We start from the raw sequence: 18877 nt of genomic DNA, 5'->3' as shown, positions 1-18877 counted from the left end.
TCACCTATACTGCAAAATAATATATACAAAGGAAAGTTAGTGATTGTACTGATTTTATTACTTTTACTAAGCCATTTTATCTTCCTCTCAATGCAAATAAAATAATATGAAGAAAAATATGTCCTCACTATTCACAATAAAAAGAGTCTGCTTCATTCTGCAGGCCTGGCATATTGTACAATAGGGAGCACTTCATGGCTCAAGTGGGTCAAAGTATCATTTTGATTCTGAGCCACCGAATAGAATCTCATGCATATTTGGTGACTGGACTAACTCCATAGGAGCTGTGATAGATTGAACCATTTCTGTGGAATCCCCAGATCTCACAAATAAGAAAAGGCCCTATACAAGAAAAGATAACAATCAATCTGTCCGTAAATTCTATCTATAGGCTCTTTCTCTAGTGTACGGTGGAAAAAGGGGCCCTTTCTTGAGTACATGGATACAAGTGTTGTTGTGGTCTAAAGATTGCTGGATTGATACTGTCTGATATAATGAAGATAAGGTATACACAGAAACCACTGCCAGATTAAGAAACTTCCACAACTTGTCTCAATTCTTCAAATAATGGAGCAAGTTCCTTTTCTAGGCTGACAATTAGTCCTAAAACAAAGAGATTAAGAAAATTTGAACATTAGAAAAATGTTTATCAAAATGTATAATACTAAGAAAGTAAATTAGACATAGTTCATTCTCCATTACTAAAACATACTTAAAACAAAATACTGTAATTCTAAATAAAGTAATCAAAAGCCCATATTCATTATGAAGTTTATTTTTATCATCTATTAACATAAATGAAAATATTTATATGTATTAGAAGATGTAAAATGAATTATATATTGCTATAATTTTGTTAGTTTTGAAAGGAGAACTTTAATTTATACCTTATTATTTCAAAATCTGCACTGATTCAGGAATAAATCACATGATTTTTACTAAAAAAGGGTATACTTTTTTCCTGAGCCAATTTTAATGAACTTTATCAAGATAGGTAGATAGCAAAGGAATAATCAAATATTTATTATAAAAATTCAATAAAGCTAAGATATAAATTTCAAATGAAAACAATAATTTTAAAGATGCTTGGTAGGAGTATAAAACATACACTGAAAGAAACAAACTAGTCTAGAAATTAGCTTCTCCTTAGTTTACCAGAGTAGAAGGCTATATATATCTTAAATACTGCCTGTTTTAAGCTCAGATAAATATCTTCCTCTGTCTCACAGAGCATTAAAAGCATCTGGGATTCTCAAGGAAATGTTCTAAGTATCAATACTAAAATACAGTCCTGCACATTATCATAATTTATAACAACTGATGATTTTATCACATGACTGATTTATCAGAACTGAGGTTTAATATACTTAAAACATTGACACCACTACTATCCTAAACAATTTATAAAGTGTTTCCACATATGATATTTTATAGCTTCAAAACATTTAGAAATGGAAGAGACCCAATAGATCATCAAATCTAAACCCCTCATTTTAAAGATGAGGAATCTAAATACAGGCTTCAGTGACATAGCTGGAAACAAAGCGGGCTCAAAGAGCTTGGAAAGAAAAAAAACAGAAAAGGAATGTATAACAGTTCTAACAGTGGTGAAATATGAAGGAGACAGACCTTAAAAAAATTCCACTTTAACCAAAAGAGGAAAAAAATTACAATTCAACTGAATACTGTCATTATTTTACATGAAAATAGACAGTGAAGGCTACTGGATATAATGAGATCTTACTATCCTCTTTAGAAAGTACAGCCTCCCAGTGTTTGTCCTCAAATTCTTCCACGCTAAAGAAGAATGAGTATATTCATCCTAGTCACACTCTTTAAATTCTCAATCACATTCATCTTGCCCACTATTGTTCAAGATTTTATAGATTGGTCTATATGGAACTGAACTTATCCTTGATCATTTTTATGTGTTCTGTTTGGTTATCTTCTTTACTCTTCTTTGTTTTCTTAAACTGTTGTAACTTGAGCAAGATATAGCATTCAAGAGGTGAAGATAATTAATTTTCCTTTCTATCTTAAACGATCACTTACCTATACACTGTCTCATTTGAACTAAAAAATAACTGCACAAGATCGAGAAAGCAGATATTAGCTCCATTACACAGATAAGAAAACAGTTCAGAGAAGTTACACTTCCAGAGATCAAGGAACAGATGGTAGACTGGGCCATGAATTTAGGTTTTCTTACTCTAAATCTGCTATTCCTACCATATTAGACTGCTCAGATATGGTATTATAAAGAATTAAAAGCTGTATTAAAACACACCTGTATTAGCATTGCTGCTGGCTATGAAACTCACCACCAAAGGTAAACGATTGAATTGAACCACCTAAAAAGAGAACAAGATCTAAATAATATGTTACATAGTGAAAAGGTAGTGTAATTCAGATGAAATATCTTAATCTTCTAAAAAACTTTAAATGGTCAATGTGTAAGATACTAGCCTAACATCATGGTATTACATCATGAAAACATGTAACAGCTGAAAAGAAGTATTTCCATAAAACAGGCTTACTGATTATCTCTTAGAGACATTAATACTACTTAGCCTGGAAAGTTTTTAAGGTGGGGCTGTGTCTTCTTCGTCTTTTTTTATCTTCTAAAGCCCTGCAGAGTGTCAATTACATAATAGGGGCTCAATAAGTATTTGATAAGCAAATAGGTCAAGGCAGTATTTCTCAGTCATTCAAGTGGTTATAACTTAATCATCTTCTGCCTCCTCTGAACCACTATAATTTAAATTAATTTAAATTTAAATTAACTTTGAATCAACTATGTTTTTAAAAAATTTAGCTTCAACCTAACCCTTATTGGCTAAATTAAAGGTCAGATGGGCTGGTTATCTCTCGCCAAATAGACATTAAAATATATAACTTTTAAAATAAAAAATGTCACTTATGTAGCATCAGTAGTACATGACATACTCTGGGAAACACTGTTCTAAAGTAGAAGTGATTGATTTATTCTAAAGAAGAAAATCCAGCTGGAGGTCAAGAGATATGTAGCAACTAATTTCTTTCCCACAAATAATAACCTCACTTATTTTATATATTTCAAACCAAATGAAGGAATTAGTAGCGATAACAAATTTAAATAACTTATCATTTGACTTTCAAGGAAAATTCTGTATCTGTCACCACCACAACAATTTAAAAAGTGTGTCGGGCTTCCCTGGTGGCGCAGTGGTTGAGAATCTGCCTGCTAATGCAGGGGACACGGGTTCGAGCCCTGGCCTGGGAGGATCCCACACGCCGCGGAGCAACTAGGCCCGTGAGCCACAACTACTGAGGCTGCACGTCTGGAGCCTGTGCTCCGCAACAAGAGAGGCTGCAATAGTGAGAGGCCCACGCAGCACGATGAAGAGTGGCCCCCGCTTGCCACAACTAGGGAAAGCCCTCACACAGAAACGAAGATGCAACACAGCAAAAAATAAAATTAATTAATATACTCCTACCCCCAACATCTTCTTATAAAAAAAATAAATAAAAATAAAAAATAAAAAATAAAAAGTGTGTCATTTGAGAAATCACAGTTGTTAAATAAGCTAAGGGCACCATCTACTGGAGGTAATAGTGACCTGACGTACACTTTTTAGGATAACATATACTTTACTACTAAATCTTTTAATCTAATTTTCTATATTAATTAATTCCTGAAATGTGAAAAAAATTACTACAGTTTAACATAACCAATTTGAAGGTTAAGATTTTATAATTCCATCTCCTTCGAAACTAAAATTTAGAATTATAAAACAAACTATTTTATACAGAAGACATAATAATAGTTGAAATCATCAGGAAACAATCTGATAATTATGAACTTACCTGGTAGGTGTTATAGTAACAGATGATACTTTTATTTTTTGAAAGTCCAAGTTTGCTCCCTTGGTCTGTTGCAAGGGCAAAAGTAGACAAGAAACCAGGTCTCAAAGCATGCTCTGGAGCATTATCATTGGCCACTGGAAATATAAATGATTTAAGTAAAAATTATGCAGGAAATATGGTAGGGAAAAGATCTAGAGCACTTTTTTTTAACATAAACCTGTAAAAAAATGAGCACAACGGTTATGCTTCACAATACTGAAAATCATATTATTAACTGGGTCTCATCAATTTAGGTGGGAAAAACCACTCAGCCAGAAGTTGAGTGATCATAACTAAGGGAAGAAATGCTGGTTCTCACAATTTTTAAAATTTTTCAAATGAATACTAATTGTTTCCATTTTCTTAATATCTAACTTAAAACACAGATTATGATTATCAGTACAATTAATAAATTGAATGTTTTGGTTAACTGAGAGCAAAGCTAGAATAGTAAAAAAAAGCTTCAAAAACCTTTGCTCTTATAAAACCCACAGAAGTATCTTTTGTAGATGATAATAATTCTACAACTGGCCATGTGTTTTAAGTTTCTTTCACTCATTAAAAGGTCTAAGTAGAGTTAGTTGTACCAGTAAGTGCTGAGCTTAAGGCTTTTAACATAGCGATCGTCAGAAAGAACATGAGAACTGGAAAATCTCTGAGATTACTTTCTTCAAAGCCCTCATTACAGAACTGAGAAAAGGTAAGTGACTTGCCCATGGCTACCTATGTTCTATGCTGGGTTAGAAAGCACACTGGATCACACATCAGGAGATGATGGGTTCTTTGCCTATCTTGTCACTGACTCAGGTGCAACTTTGGACTGACAATGTATTCTTTGTGCTTGACCATTTTCATTTATAAAATGAAAGAACTAAATTAGCTAATTTCTAAACTTTCTTTCAATTCTAAAGTCTGAAATTATCTGACATATATGATAACCCCAGGTGGAAAATAAATTGTAAACAAAATATGCAGAACATTATTTAATCTTTCTTGACATATATACTTAAAAAAAAAGAGGTAAAACTCAGGTAAAAAGAAATTTTTTCTTTTTCTTCTTTTTTTTTTCTCCTTAGGTTAACCAGTTCTTCTTTAGGCAAAAATTATTGTTAGATCCTGGTTAAGTAAAGTAATTGTGAAGTTAAAAGTTTTTCAAAATCTTATTTCCAGTAAGGAAGCAGAACAAGAAAGAGTAAACAAAACAATAAATTTATGTTAATTCAAATGTATGGAAGTTTATCCTAAAACTACTAGCAATATTGATAAAAAACATATATTGGGGGAGTCTGTGTATATAATATATCTAGCTGCATATATGTCCACTCTCATCACTTAGATTTACTAATCGTTTACATAAAATGTCTCTAATGGGAAACTGGGTTTGTGATAAATCCATGCTTAAACTCTGGATGATATCGTGATACATTTGATATATAATAAGTTACTTAAGATTCCCACCCAGCCTTCAACACACAAAAGCAAACATTTCCTCCCAAACTAAGACCATCTCCTGAATGTATTGAAATGGGTTATTTTATGCTTGCCTTCTATATTACTCAGATATAAATACATTTTTATTCAAAAGCAAACATGACACTGGCATGTAATTGCTCCAGTTTACCTTTAATGACAGGCACTCCATCTCTATCTGACACAACAATAGCATGGAGCCCCTCAACACTAGAAAGAAAAAAATAAGTTAAAATATTATAAAACATTTTCTCAAAATATGTACCTTCAAAGTCATAATGGTAATTTTCATGTATATTTCTGAAAAACCATGGGAATCAATTATTGATATAAGCTCCTGTAACATGTTTGCCAAAACTCTTCCACCATAACAAGCAAAAACAGACACAGTTGCCTTCACACAACTTATAATATAAAAGGAGAGCAGCTATCATTCAGATCACCTCACGCAAATATAAAACTACAACTTGGGAAGTGCCATTAAGAGATATGTGGGGATACGTGAGCCTATAAAAGGGGGGTTGATTCAGACAGGTGGGTCAGGGAAGGCTTCCCTGAGGAAGGGGTATCTCAACTGAGATGCTATGGTACTAAGAAAAGAGGGACAGAAAGATCATTGTAAGCTGAGGGAACAGGACAGAAAGAATGGAGGTCATACAGCAATCCTTTCAGCCACGCCTACACAAGGAGTAAGCAGAATGGTTAAGTCTACAGCTGTGAAGTTAGAAAGACCTGGTTTCCAGTTCAGAGTCTGGTGCTTACTGTTTAAGCTACCTTGCGTCAGTTACAAAACCTCTCTCTAAGTCTCAGTTAATCTGAAAATGGGGATAATTGTACTTATTTGGCTACTGTGAAATAAAATAATGCATGTAAAGAAGAGGGTGGTTGGTACATAATTAACATTCAAAAATATTAATTAACATCAATGTTGTCACCTGTGCACACTGAGAATGACGTAATTTATCCATGCAGTTTAAATACTAAATTATTAGTGAGCATCCTTAGAGCTCAATAATGTCAAAAATCATAATGGGGAAACATCCTCAAACTTTCATCATTTACAAAGGACCTACAGCCCCTTAACTATAACACAAAGCCTACAGTCCTGTAACTACAGGCACGCCTCATTTTACTGGGCTGCACTTTATTGAGCTTTGATAACCCTGCACTGAGCAGGTCTATGGGCACCATTTTCCCAACAGCATGTGCTCACTTTGTGCTTCTGTGTCACATTTTGATAATTCTCACAGTATTTCAAACTTTTTCATTATTACCATATTTGCTATGGTGATCTGTGATAAATGATCTCTGATGTTACTATTGTAATTATCTTGGGGTGCCACAAACCATGTCCATACAAGATGGTGAACTTAACTGATGAATGTTGTGTGTTGTGACTGTTCCACTGACTGGCGGCTTCCCCACCTCTCTCCCTATTCCCTGCGACATAACAATATCGAAATTAGGCCAGTTAGTAACCCTACAATAGCCTCTAAGTGTTCTAGTGAAAGGAAGAGTCACACATCTCTCATTTAAGTCAAAATCTAGAAATTACTAAGCTTAGTGAGGAAGGCATGTCGAAAGCTGAAACAGGCCAAAAGCTAGGCCTCTTGCACCAAACAGCCAAGTTGTGAACACAAAGGAAAAGGTCTTGAAGGGAATCAAAAGTGTTACTCCAGTGAATACACGAATGGTAAGAAAGCAAAACAGCCTTATTACTGATATGGAGAATGTGTTAGTGGTCTGGATAGATGATCAAACCAGCCACAACATTCCCTTAAGCCAAAACCTAATCCAGAGTAAGACCCTAACTCTCTTCAATTCTATGGAGGCTAAGAGAGGCGAGGAAGCTGAAGAAGAAAAATTTGAAGCTAGGAGGTTGGTTTAAGTAAAGAAGCTGTCTCCGTAACATCAAAGCACAAGGCAAGTGCTGATACAGAAGCTGCAGCAAGTTATCCAGAAGATCTAGCTAAGATAATTAATGAAGATGGCTACACTAAACAGCAGATTTTCAATATAGATGCAACAGCCTTCTATCGGAAGAAGATACCATCTATGACTTTCATAGCTAGAGAGAAGAAGTCAATGCCTGGCTTCAGAACTGCACAGGACAGGCTGACTCTCTTGTTAGGGGCTAATACACCTGGTGACCTTAAGCTGAAGCAAAATGCTCATTTACCATTCTGAAAATCCTAGAGTGCTTAAGAATCAATGCTACATCTACTCTGTCTGTGCTCTATAAATGGAACAACAAAGCCTGGATGACAGCACATCTATTTACAACATGCTTTACTGAATATGTTAAGCCCACTGCTGAGACCTACTGCTCAGAAAAAGATTCCTTTCAAAATATGACTGCTCACTGACAACGCATGTGGTCACTCAAGAGCTCCGATGGAGACGTACAATGACATTAAGGTTGTTTTCATGCCTGCTAACACAACATCCATTCTACAGCCCATGGATCAAGGAGTACTTTGGACTTTTGAGCCTTATTATTTAAGAAATACATTTCATAAGGCTACAGCTGCCATGGACAGTGATTCCTCTGAAGGATCTGGGCCAAGTAAATTGAAAACCTTCAGGAAAGGAGTCACCACTTTAGATGCCATTAAGAACATTCATGATTCATGGGAAGAGGTCAAAATAACATTTACAGGAGTCTGGAAGAAGTAGACTCCAACCCTCAGGGATGACTTTGAGGGGTTTAAGACTTCAGTGGAGGAGGTAACTCAGATATGGCGAAACAGCAAGAGAACTAGAATTAGAAGTGGAGGCTGAAGATGTGACTGAATTGCTGCAATCTCAGGATAAAACTTTAATGAATGAGCAGTTGCTCTTTATGGATGAACAAAGAAAGTGGTTTCTTGAGATGGAATCTATTCCTGGTGAAGATTCTGTAAAGACTGTTGAAATGACAACAAAGGATTTAAATATTACACAAAACTTAGTTGATAAAGCAGCAGCAGGGTATGAGAGGATTGACTCTAATTTTGAAAGAAGTTCTACTGTAGGTAAAATGCTATCAAACAGCCTTGCATACTTCAAAGAAATTGTGAAAGGAAGAGTCAATCGACACGGCAAACTTCACTGTGGCAGAAACTGCCACAGCACCCCAACCTTCAGCACCCACCATCCCGATCAGTCAGCAGCATCAGCACTGAGGCAAGACCCTCCACAAGCAGAAACATTTCAACTCACTAAAGGCTCAGATGACGGTTAGCATTCTTTAGCAAAAAAGTATTTTTTCAAGGAAGTGTTTCTTACCTAAGGCATGTACATTGTTTTTTTAGACATAATGTTATTACATGCTTATCAGACTACAGTATTAGTATACTGTACTAATACTACAGTATTAGTGTAAACATAACTTTTATATGCAATGGGAAACCAAAAAAATTGTGTGACTCGCTTTATTTCGATATTCACTTTACCGTGGTGGTCTCCTCAGAAATATGTTTACTGTCCCTACTATATCCCCGAATTACCCCCTCCTTATGGTGTTAACCTTAATATTTTAACTTAGGAATGAGGAATATTAATATTAACTTAATGTGCAGATACTGAAATTAAACTTTCTAAAAATCTCCTTGTCAAAAATTTTCAAGTCAGGGAAGTGTGATTAAAATTCAAGTAGGAAATGTTACAAACAAAACTACTTATCTCCCTCACTTAATTAAAATAAAAATGATGAAAACAACTGTCTATCAATATTTACTGGTATTATTTTCTATTATCATTCAATCTTGAAACTATCTATGGATTAAAACGTACTCTATAAAATTAATACATAAAAACAAATATTTGTCAGTTAAAAACTAGGTTATAGGAAAACATATCCTACAGATACTTGTACACATGCAAATTAACTTTGTGCAACTGTCAATAGCAACACTACTTGAAAGAGGAAAAGACTGGAAACTTAACTGACCATCAAGAAGGACAAATTAAATATGTTATGACACGCATAAACCATGGACTATTCTGCAACCACAAAAAAGAGAAAGCTCTTTATGTACTGAGTGACTGACCTCAAAGTTACATTAAGTGAAAAAACACACATTTTGAATAGCGTGTACAAGAACCAACAACTTATGTAATACCGTGTGTAGGCATGTGAGGGTATATGTTGCAATGGACTAAATGTTTGCCATCACCCACAAAATTCGTATCTTGAAACCCTAATCCCAGTGTGCTGTTATTTGAAGGTGGGGCCTTTGGGAGGTAACTGATCATGAGGATGGAGCTCTCAGGAATAGGATTAGCAGGCTTATCAGAGGCCAAAGAGCTAGCTAGCCCTCTTTCCACCACATGAGGATATGAGAAGTCAGCAACCTATAACCCAGAAGAGAGTCCTCACTATAACCAGACCATGCTGGCACCCTGATCTCAGACTTCTAGCCTCCAGAACTGTGAGAAATAAATTACGGTTGTCCATACGAAATCCAGTCTATGGTACTTTGTTATAGCAGCCTGAACTAAGACATATGAGTATATGTGCAAATACATGTGCTAATATACATTTGCTTGCAGGTGCATAAAATCTCTCTGAAGGTAACAATGGATGCCTCTGAGACAGGAGTTGTGCAGCTGAAGGACAGGGATAGGAGGCTCTGCACTCTATGTCCTTCAGTTAACTTTCGAATTTTGAACTTTATAAATGTATTGCCTACTCAGAAAATAAGCCAATTGAAAAACAGGTAAAGAGTACTAAAAAAATGTTTAGAAATATTTGTATCACCATAGGTAACTTCTTTTTTCTTATTTTCATGGTAATTAATTTAAAGGCCAATTAATGTACCAAAAGAGGAGGAAGAAATAAAAGGACATTCTTTTTAATGGATTTCAAATCCACAGATATAAAAGCTCAACAAAGTAGAAAAATGACTCATATATTTAAAGGACCCATTTAAAGAAATCAGGTCACAAATATAAAACGTGTTTCCAATTCTATACACAGTGAACCAAGAAAAACATGAATACATCTTACTAATAACTGAAAATAACTATGATGTATTAATAGTACGCTAGACTTTTAGAGGGGATAAATTGAATTTTATGAAATATCCTACAGAAATCTAAACCTTAAGCTAAGTGAAACAAATATTTTTATCCTAAAAAAGCAAATGTTACATTAGTAATCAAAGATATCACACTTAGTTCTATTCATATAATGATAAAACATTTGGTTTTAACACAAGAAGCTGTGAATATTAAAGCCTGTGACTGTTTTGAGTCACAATTAGATTTGAAAATACAAATCCAAGAACTATATTTAACAGAGAATTCAAACGAACAAAAGCACACTCCATTCACATGTATCTCTGACTTGGTTGCTGAAAGTCATAACGGTAAGAATTAAAAGCATGAACCCACAAGACAGGGGTAGGGGATTAAGAGGTACAAACTATTATGTATAAAATAAGCTACAAGGATATACTGTACAACACAGGCAGTAGAGCCAATATTCTATAATAACTATAGATGGAGCATAACCTTTAAAAAGTATGAATCACTATATCGTATACCTGTAACTTATATAATATTGTACATCAACTATACTTCATTTTGAAAAAAAATTATTCTTTCAAAAAAATAAAAAAAGAAAGAAAGAAAAAGCATGGACCCACAGCTCTGGAGCCAGGCTACCTGTGTCCAAACCCCTTAACTTTACATACATCTAGCAACAAATCAAAGTGTATATTCTATGACTTTTCTTTATGTGTTATTACTGATTCATTCTTTTAGCTCTTGGGTGCAATAAGCCCACTTTCAAGAAATGATCACGAAAATGAACCTAAGTGGCCTCAGTCATTATGGGAAAAAAAACACACAGTACTAATCCCTTTCCTTCCACTGTGGAAAGATGTTCATTATGTTTTTACAAATATCCTTTTCACATATATCAACTATACTTCTGTTCCTGTATTTTGTCACCAGTGTGGTATCCCTCCCTCTCCCCAGGCCAATTTTATCATCATTTTAATATGCTAAGCCTCCAATAAGGTAAATACAGGTAAGCACAGAAAGCCCTTGTTTTGTATGGTTCCAATATGGACACATTTTAGTTACCACAATTTAGTTAAATAATACCACTCTCCCCCAGCAGCTTGGGGAAAGTCTCAGTTAGCATGGTATATTAGCTGAACAACTTCATAAAGTACAAGCTTAGCTAACTCTTCAGTTCACAAATCATTATGTAAGTAACTTTGTAAATAACAGATGCAAACTGTGGTCAGTAACCAGTCACACCACTTCTTTCAGAGTGTGTTGGTGATTGTTCATGGAGCATGTTATGCAGTTTTTGATGAGATGGCAAAGCATGTAGTTTTGTTATTTTCTTGTCTTCCAGTGACAAACCATGTGACCAAAAAAAAAAAAAAAAAAGGATAACTGAAATAGGGAACAGCCAATAAAGATGAAATGCAGCAAAGAAATGAAAAGTGATAACGCTGGAACAGAGAGTAAACGGACTTACAGCAAGAAACGGGTGGCTGAGGGATGCTGACGCTTGCTGCTGCACACTAGATGTGCAGCCAGACAACCTAGTGAAAGCAGATGCGCTGATATGATGAAGAAAAGTGGTTGTGATGAACAGGATAAAGATGTCCCAGAGGAAGTGACACTGGCAAGAACCTCACATGAAAGGAACTCTCAGAGATATTTCACATCACTGAAAGTACAAAGGACAGGGACTTCCCTGGTGGCGCAGTGGTTAAGAATCCGCCTGCCAATACTGGGGACACAGGTTTGAGCCCTGGTCCTGGGAGATCCCACATGCCGCAGAGCAACCAACTAAGCCCGTGCACCACAACTACTGAGCCTGCGCTCTAGAGTCCACGAGCCACAACTACTGAAGCCCGTGTGCCTAGAGCCCGTGCTCCGCAACAGGAGAAGCCACCGCAGTGAGAAGCCTGTGTGCAGCAATGAAGACCCAACGCAGTCAACAATGAATAAAATAAAATAAAATAAATTTATTTAAAAAAAAAGAAAGTTCAGGGGCTTCCCTGGTGGCGCAGTGGTTGAGAGTCCGCCTGCCGATGCAGGGGACACGGGTTCGTGCCCCGATCCCGGAAGATCCCACATGCCGCGGAGCGGCTGGGCCCGCGAGCCATGGCCGCGGAGCCTGTGTGTCCGGAGCCTGTGCTCCGCAACGGGAGAGGCCACAGCAGTGAGAGGCCCGCGTACAGCAAAAAAAAAAAAAAAGAAAGTTCAAGGAACAAACTTTTGGAAGCTAATCCAAAGTTAGAAAGAAATACGCCAATTTGCCAGGCACAGAAAAGATGCCTGTTCCTTATCTTAAGGATATACCTTTCAAATATCTGAAGGTAAAATATATGAAAAGAAGTGGACACTGTTCAAACTACTTTTGATAAGTTTTTTTCAAAGAAATAAACACCTTAATTCTCAATGTTTCTAATGTTTTAAATTATAGTCTATTAAACAAATATTAGTTTTAGCACTTGTTTCCATTTCCCTAAATATAACCAACAATAAGAGAAGTTTTAATGTGTTGGCAACATTTTTTAAAGGTCACAAAACAAAAGTAAGTTTTCCCATTGATTATTAAAATTGCTTTGGACAGTTCCAGCTTGTGTGGCCATTTTTATGGCCCTGCCCTACTGTGCAAAGCTGAGGCTGCTGGTACTCCTGATCATTAGGCTGAGAAAAGAATCGGCAGCTTGTCTTTACAGCTGCCAGTACTAGGAGGGAGACAGTAAAAATGAATCTAAGCATCATATTAACATAAAGTCAATGGTAACAAATAACACTTCAGTAGTGATTTCTTCCTGAGTAGAGAAGAATATAGATAAATCAAAACTAGAAGATAATACTAATTTCAACTGCTCTGTAATCAGAGTAAAGGCACAAGCTTAGGCAAACCACACAAACCAATTTAGGCAAAAATCCAAACAAGCGTTTTTTTTTTTTCCCCCACCTATGTAAATTGACATCTAAAACCTTTTTAACATCAAACAGATTCAGAGAATAAGAAATAATAAAAAAAAGGATCTCACTACATATTCTGCTATATTAATTCAAAGGTTATTCAATTCTTCTGGAATGTGAAAACGGATGTCTCAATATATTCCTCTCTTTCATGCCCTTAACTCTAAGGTATCATTTTACATTAAACTAAATGTGAATTTTAATTCAACTAAAGTGACAAAGTCCTTTGAATCAGTAAAATACCTAAAAGGAAGTCACTGTCCTCAACACAAGAGCCTAATTTACAAAATGGTGCATCAAATGGACTGTGGGCAGGTAAAGAAAGTCTTGTGATTTTTCCAAGTATGAGCTGCTAAGTCTAGCATTTTCCGGTTATGTAGACTCAGCAATTAGGTCTTACAAGCAATGTTAAAAATAAAGGCAAATTCTTAGGTTTTTTCCCCTTGAAATTACTCCAACTACTTCAAAGTACAATCCAGTAAATGGCTATGAAAGAACTCTAAAGTGGCAAGAAATCTGGGTTCTAGCCCTCTGGCATTCACTAGCTGTTTAACCTCAGACAAGTCATGTAACTTCTCTAGGGCTCATGTTGTTTATCTGCAAACTCAAAGCATATCACTTGCACGACATAAGATTATGTTAGGTATTTGAAAGTGCTAAATAATAGCATAATAAACACATATTAGTCTAAGATAAACAGAAACAAAATACTACATAAAATTAACATATGTTAAGCAGAATTTATTTACTAACAAATTAGTAATTTTTTACCTTGGTAATTTTTTGTACAGGAATCGTTTTAGGTCCTGAAAGAGAATATAAAAAATCGTATTATAATAATAATGCCTTGTACGGGTTCTCTAGACACTGTCCTATCCACATCTCCGGTAACTTAAGTATTCATTCATAACCATTCTTGCTTGTGTTCTTTCTCTGATTTTGATGCTTTAACTAGTTGTGTGATTTCCAACAAGTTAACTAACCTTTTTCTCTAAGCCTCAGTTTCATTATTTGTTGAGTAGGGATAATTATAGAACCTACATCATAAGATTGTTATTGAAGTTTATTGATACAATGCATGTAAAGTGATTAGCATATCCAGAAGTGGAAGCACAAACACATATTAGCAGTAATATTAGATCATACTTTTCATACTATTGTACATCTTCTTGTTGCTAACTTTGTGTTCATTTGAGAATATATTATGAACATCTTTCCATATCCACAGACTTTCTAACATCACTTTAACGGTCTTGGGTAAGTTGACGAGCTTCTCTGAAACTCAATTTCCTCGCACGACTAAAGACAAACCACAATGTGTGTCAAGTGTTTAGCATGGAACATAATTATGACTAAAGTAACAGAAGACTACATTGTCTCATTACACTCTTTCATCTGGGGAGTTTCATTGACAATCCCGGCATCGATTATGAGCTCTACATAGGTAAATCAGACTGTTTTGGCCCTTTAATCCCTACTCTTCTCCAAACCTGAACGTTCACTTTATTTCATGTTATCACCACCAGCTTACCTTTGCACACACTATCACAAAGCTCAACTCATCACTTTTCATCCGAAATCCAGATTTCCCCAATCTCTTCTTGTTTCCACTAATGGCAGTACCAATCCCTGTTACTTACTCAGCTTTGAAACATAAAGTAATATTTAAGCCAAAACTCACGTGTGTCACTTTAAAAATCACTGGTGAAGCCAAATGTTTTTAAACTGATGTTCTTCTCTCCTTTCCAAATGATGTTACAGTTTAGGTTCAGTTTACTGTTTATGACTTACACTGGCCTCCCAACTGGTATGACGGTCTACCATTTCTACCCCACACATTTCTACACAATGCCAATAATCATATTATTCTCCTTCTCTAAATCTATAATTGCAGTGATTCTCAACCCTGGCTATGGAAAACACCTAGAGAGTATAAAAAGAACTCTGATGCCTTGTTTGGAGGTGCTCCCCAGATGATTCCCTGTGCAGCCAAGATCAAGAAATCAACGTTTGAATGGCTCTCCACTGTTTACCAAATTATGTACAAATTCTGTAGACATTGGAGGCTCTCTACAATATGGTCTACAACTAATTTTACAGTCCTGCTTCCTACCACTCCCTCATACACTTCCTCAGCCGCAGCTGAACTGGACTATTTACAGCTCCTCCATATACATCTCTTCCTTTCCTATCTCTAACTTTGCTTATGCTATTCATTCTACTAGTCATACCTTCTCGACCTTTAAAAAAAAACAAACTGCTACTCATCATTTAGAGCTAATCTCAACCACCAAATACTCCAAACCAGCTTTCCTGATAAAGACAAACCGAGGCAATCCCTCTCTCCTTTGAATTTTTACACAATATTGTATGCATATCTATGATCACTTGCTTACTATACTTTTTTTTTTAACTTTAGAAACCCTTAAGGAAAGAAATCATACCTTAGTCATCTTTATTTCTCTCACAGCCCTTACTACAGCGATCTTTTGAAGGGAGATGCTGAAAAGAATTTAGTGATTTGATTATGCCTGGAGAATAAGGCCTCAAAAATATAATGGAAGACACCCAAAAATGAAGTGATAAAGGCAAAAAAGTTGCTAACTGTTGAAAAACATAATCTTGCAACCTAAACAGAAAAATCCGATTCATATTGATGTTGAATGACCCTTTAATGTGCTGGTTAAGAGCACGGGCTCTGGAGTCAGTCTGCCTCGGTTGCTATCTTGACTCCACAACTTCCTAGTTGTGTAACCTGAGGAAGTCACTTGATCTTTCTGTGCCTTAGCACCCTCATCTATAACACAGGGACAATAATAATAGTGCCTACCTCATAAAAGTTACTGTAAGAATTAAATGAGTGTATGTTCAATGTTCCAAAGAATGTTTAGCACGTATGTCAGCAAAATAACAGTATGTAAACTATAAACAAACAGACGTTAACAGTATTAATTACCTGCTGTTTCTAGGAGTGAAGTTCTCTAAATTTAGAATTTTGCTTGTATTGCTGTGCTAAAGAGGTGTTGGTTATAAATCATCTGCAATTGCTACAATGAGCTCAGAGAGACATAACACTTACTGGAAAAAGATTCAGAGCAACAAACCATCATTTAGAAATCGAAATGGTAGATATGCAGAGCTTCTCTCATGCCCGCAGAACTGGGGCGTGAGAAAAATAAAATCTTCTCAACCTCAGGCACCTTAGAGTCCTCCACGCCCATTCCTGGCAGAAACTCGGGACCCCGCAAACTACTCAGATTAATCTCTCACTTCGGACCCTAGAGAAAATAATGAAGTGGAGGGAAGCGCTAAAACGAAATAAATTTGTACTTAGGAAGCGCCACCTCTCCCCACCCACTCTCTCCTTCTTGTGTTAACTCACATCCGCCATGATGAACCCCTTCCTCTCGCAGGATCAGTCTCCACGCCTGAAAAAGAAACTCCTGGTGACTCTCCTCTCACCACTTCCTCGCCCTCCCCACCTCCAACCCAATACGCGGGGTCAGCTTTCCTCAGGGTCAGACAAGGATCCGCGGCTCCAGGGCTCGTGCCAGGGAGGCTGAAGGCACTCGGAGTTTCCACATACCCAGACGGGTAACCGAGATGCCTGACCTCAGCCCACTTCACCCTCTCACCCCCAAAACTCAGGCCTAAAGGGGAGGCGAAAGGGGCGTCCTCTCTTCCGTCTCACCGCCCGCGCCACCTGCGGGCCCAAGCCTAACAGCGGGCAAACTGGCTCCAGTTACCTGGGTTTCTGGGCTGCCCGGTTCCCTGAGCTGTCACTTCAGACGACAGCTTCTGACACAGGTTCCTCTAAAAGCCGCTGTCACGTGATTTGTAACCGCTTCCGTGCTCCAGGAAGCACTTCCCAGACCTCCGACCCCGGTGACGCCGGATTTCCGGGGAGGTGCTTCGGCAAAAGGGAGAGCGCAGTCGCGCGACGCGCCCAGCCCGACCCCTGCCCCGCAACCCGGGGGCTGCTTCCTGCGCCTGCACAGAGACCCGGACGTCGCGACCTCTGCTGTTGGATCGAGATTCCTAAGAGATCGCGGAGCGGTGAAGACCCCCGGAAAACGCAAGCAGGAAGACGTTTTTGTTTGGAGAGGGTGGAAAAATCTCATTAGTTTTTTTTTTTAGGGTCCGTTATCTTAAAACCTCTTCTTGTAGATGGAGAAATTTGAAGGGTGGTGTTACACGCTGAACAGCAAACACCAGATTGCCCGTGATTAGAAGTCCCAGGTCCATAGGTTTCTGACCCCAACTTAGTAGTCTCTTTTGGCTTTCCCATGGGTGCTACCCACGTACTGTGACTCAAGGCCCTGTCTAGATTGAAACGAGGATCCATGAGCTTTCTGGAGATCTGAGTTATGTGTGTACCTCAAGCCTCTACATATGCAGACATTGAACAACCTTCTTTCATTGGCTCTTGACTTAGAAGGCTATACCTTTAAGGACTGCCTACATTACTTGTTGTTTGGGGCATTGCTTGTGTGCACATTTAAGGAAAACCTACAGTAGGTGGTAGGAAAATGAGGTCTATGGGAACTTGTTTTCGACTGATTGTCAACTCCAATCCCAGAAAGTAGAAGTGCAAAAGGAACCATAGCCCAAGACGTGGTGAAAAGATACTTATTTCCTTAGGAGGATGAAATGGTAAACTACAAAGCTCCCAGCTGTTACAAATGACCTCCTTGTCATTACAAGTGAACTTGACAGTTCCATAGCAACTGACATCATTGAAGATGACTTCATTTTCCTTCCTTTCATTTCTTGGCCTCTAGGACACTGCACTTATTTTAGCTCCTCACCCACTCTAGCCTCCTCTTAAATGAAGGCATTTAAAGCTTGTCTTTGATTCCTCTGCTGTTTTCCCCTTTCCACAGTGTCCTGAGAATGTGAGCCCTAAATCTGCACTTTTCATCTGAGTTCTAGGTTCACATTTTCAGCTGCTTGTTGGGTGTTGAATATTTCTACACATATGTCTGTCAGTTCTAACTCAAAGCCTCTAAAAACTCCAGTAAACCTGTGTTTCCTGATCTATGTCCATGTTGGTTCCAAGATTCCATGAGGTATCATGTTTGCTCTCTTTCCTTATGTTCTTTTCTTCCTTAACAATGTTTTTTTACATCTAGATTTTTTCAGTTCTTCATTCAAACCATCATTCCATTCAGCAAAACCGTATCAATAGCCACGTAACAATGGCCAGTTAAACCTTTCTAAAATAACGTACATTATTGCTGATCAAAAAAGCTTTAGTGATATACCATTGCAGACAATAGTTGATGTAGTATTTAATCTGGCACTAACATGTCATTTTATTTTACTTCTAAATGCACTCTATTGTGAATCCTATACTCCCAGCCGAATTGATTACCTCACCCTTCCATCCAAATGACTCTTATTTTCCCATGCTAGTTATGGAGGCTCCCGAATCTGAAATGCTTATTTCTCTCATAGGAGAGGCAAAACTTCCTTTTACCTTCTTTGATTTTGTGGCTGGGTCTAACAGTGAAATTAACAGACAGATTAACAGGAGGAAAATCATACAAATTCATTGAATATTTTTACATGT

General features: G+C 37.1%; 1 protein-coding gene across 3 annotated transcripts; it reads right to left on the bottom strand.

Moving 5' to 3' along the window:
- Positions 1 to 522: 522 nt before the first annotated feature.
- On the bottom strand, positions 523 to 17152 carry LAMTOR3 (late endosomal/lysosomal adaptor, MAPK and MTOR activator 3). Of its 3 annotated transcripts, XM_082602863.1 has the most exons (8): positions 17052 to 17152; positions 16688 to 16733; positions 14077 to 14111; positions 5507 to 5565; positions 3847 to 3980; positions 2288 to 2351; positions 1745 to 1797; positions 523 to 603 (listed from the first exon to the last, which is right to left on the bottom strand). In XM_082602863.1, the coding sequence occupies exons 2-8, from the start codon at positions 16694 to 16696 to the stop codon at positions 598 to 600; spliced, it is 360 nt and encodes a 119-aa protein (XP_082458989.1). In that variant the 5' UTR covers positions 16697 to 16733; positions 17052 to 17152; the 3' UTR covers positions 523 to 597. The 3 variants fall into 3 exon arrangements, with proteins under 3 accessions (XP_082458989.1, XP_082458988.1, XP_082458990.1); XM_082602862.1 differs by lacking the exon at positions 1745 to 1797; XM_082602864.1 differs by lacking the exons at positions 523 to 603; positions 1745 to 1797 and adding an exon at positions 1061 to 1558.
- Positions 17153 to 18877: the final 1725 nt, after the last annotated feature.

The sequence above is a fragment of the Mesoplodon mirus genome (genome assembly GCF_964341445.2).
Source record: "Mesoplodon mirus genome assembly, chromosome: 2".
NCBI classification, from domain to species: domain Eukaryota; kingdom Metazoa; phylum Chordata; class Mammalia; order Artiodactyla; family Ziphiidae; genus Mesoplodon; species Mesoplodon mirus.
The sequence above is the reverse complement of the archived record's forward strand: the minus strand, read 5'-3'. Positions and strand labels throughout refer to the sequence as shown.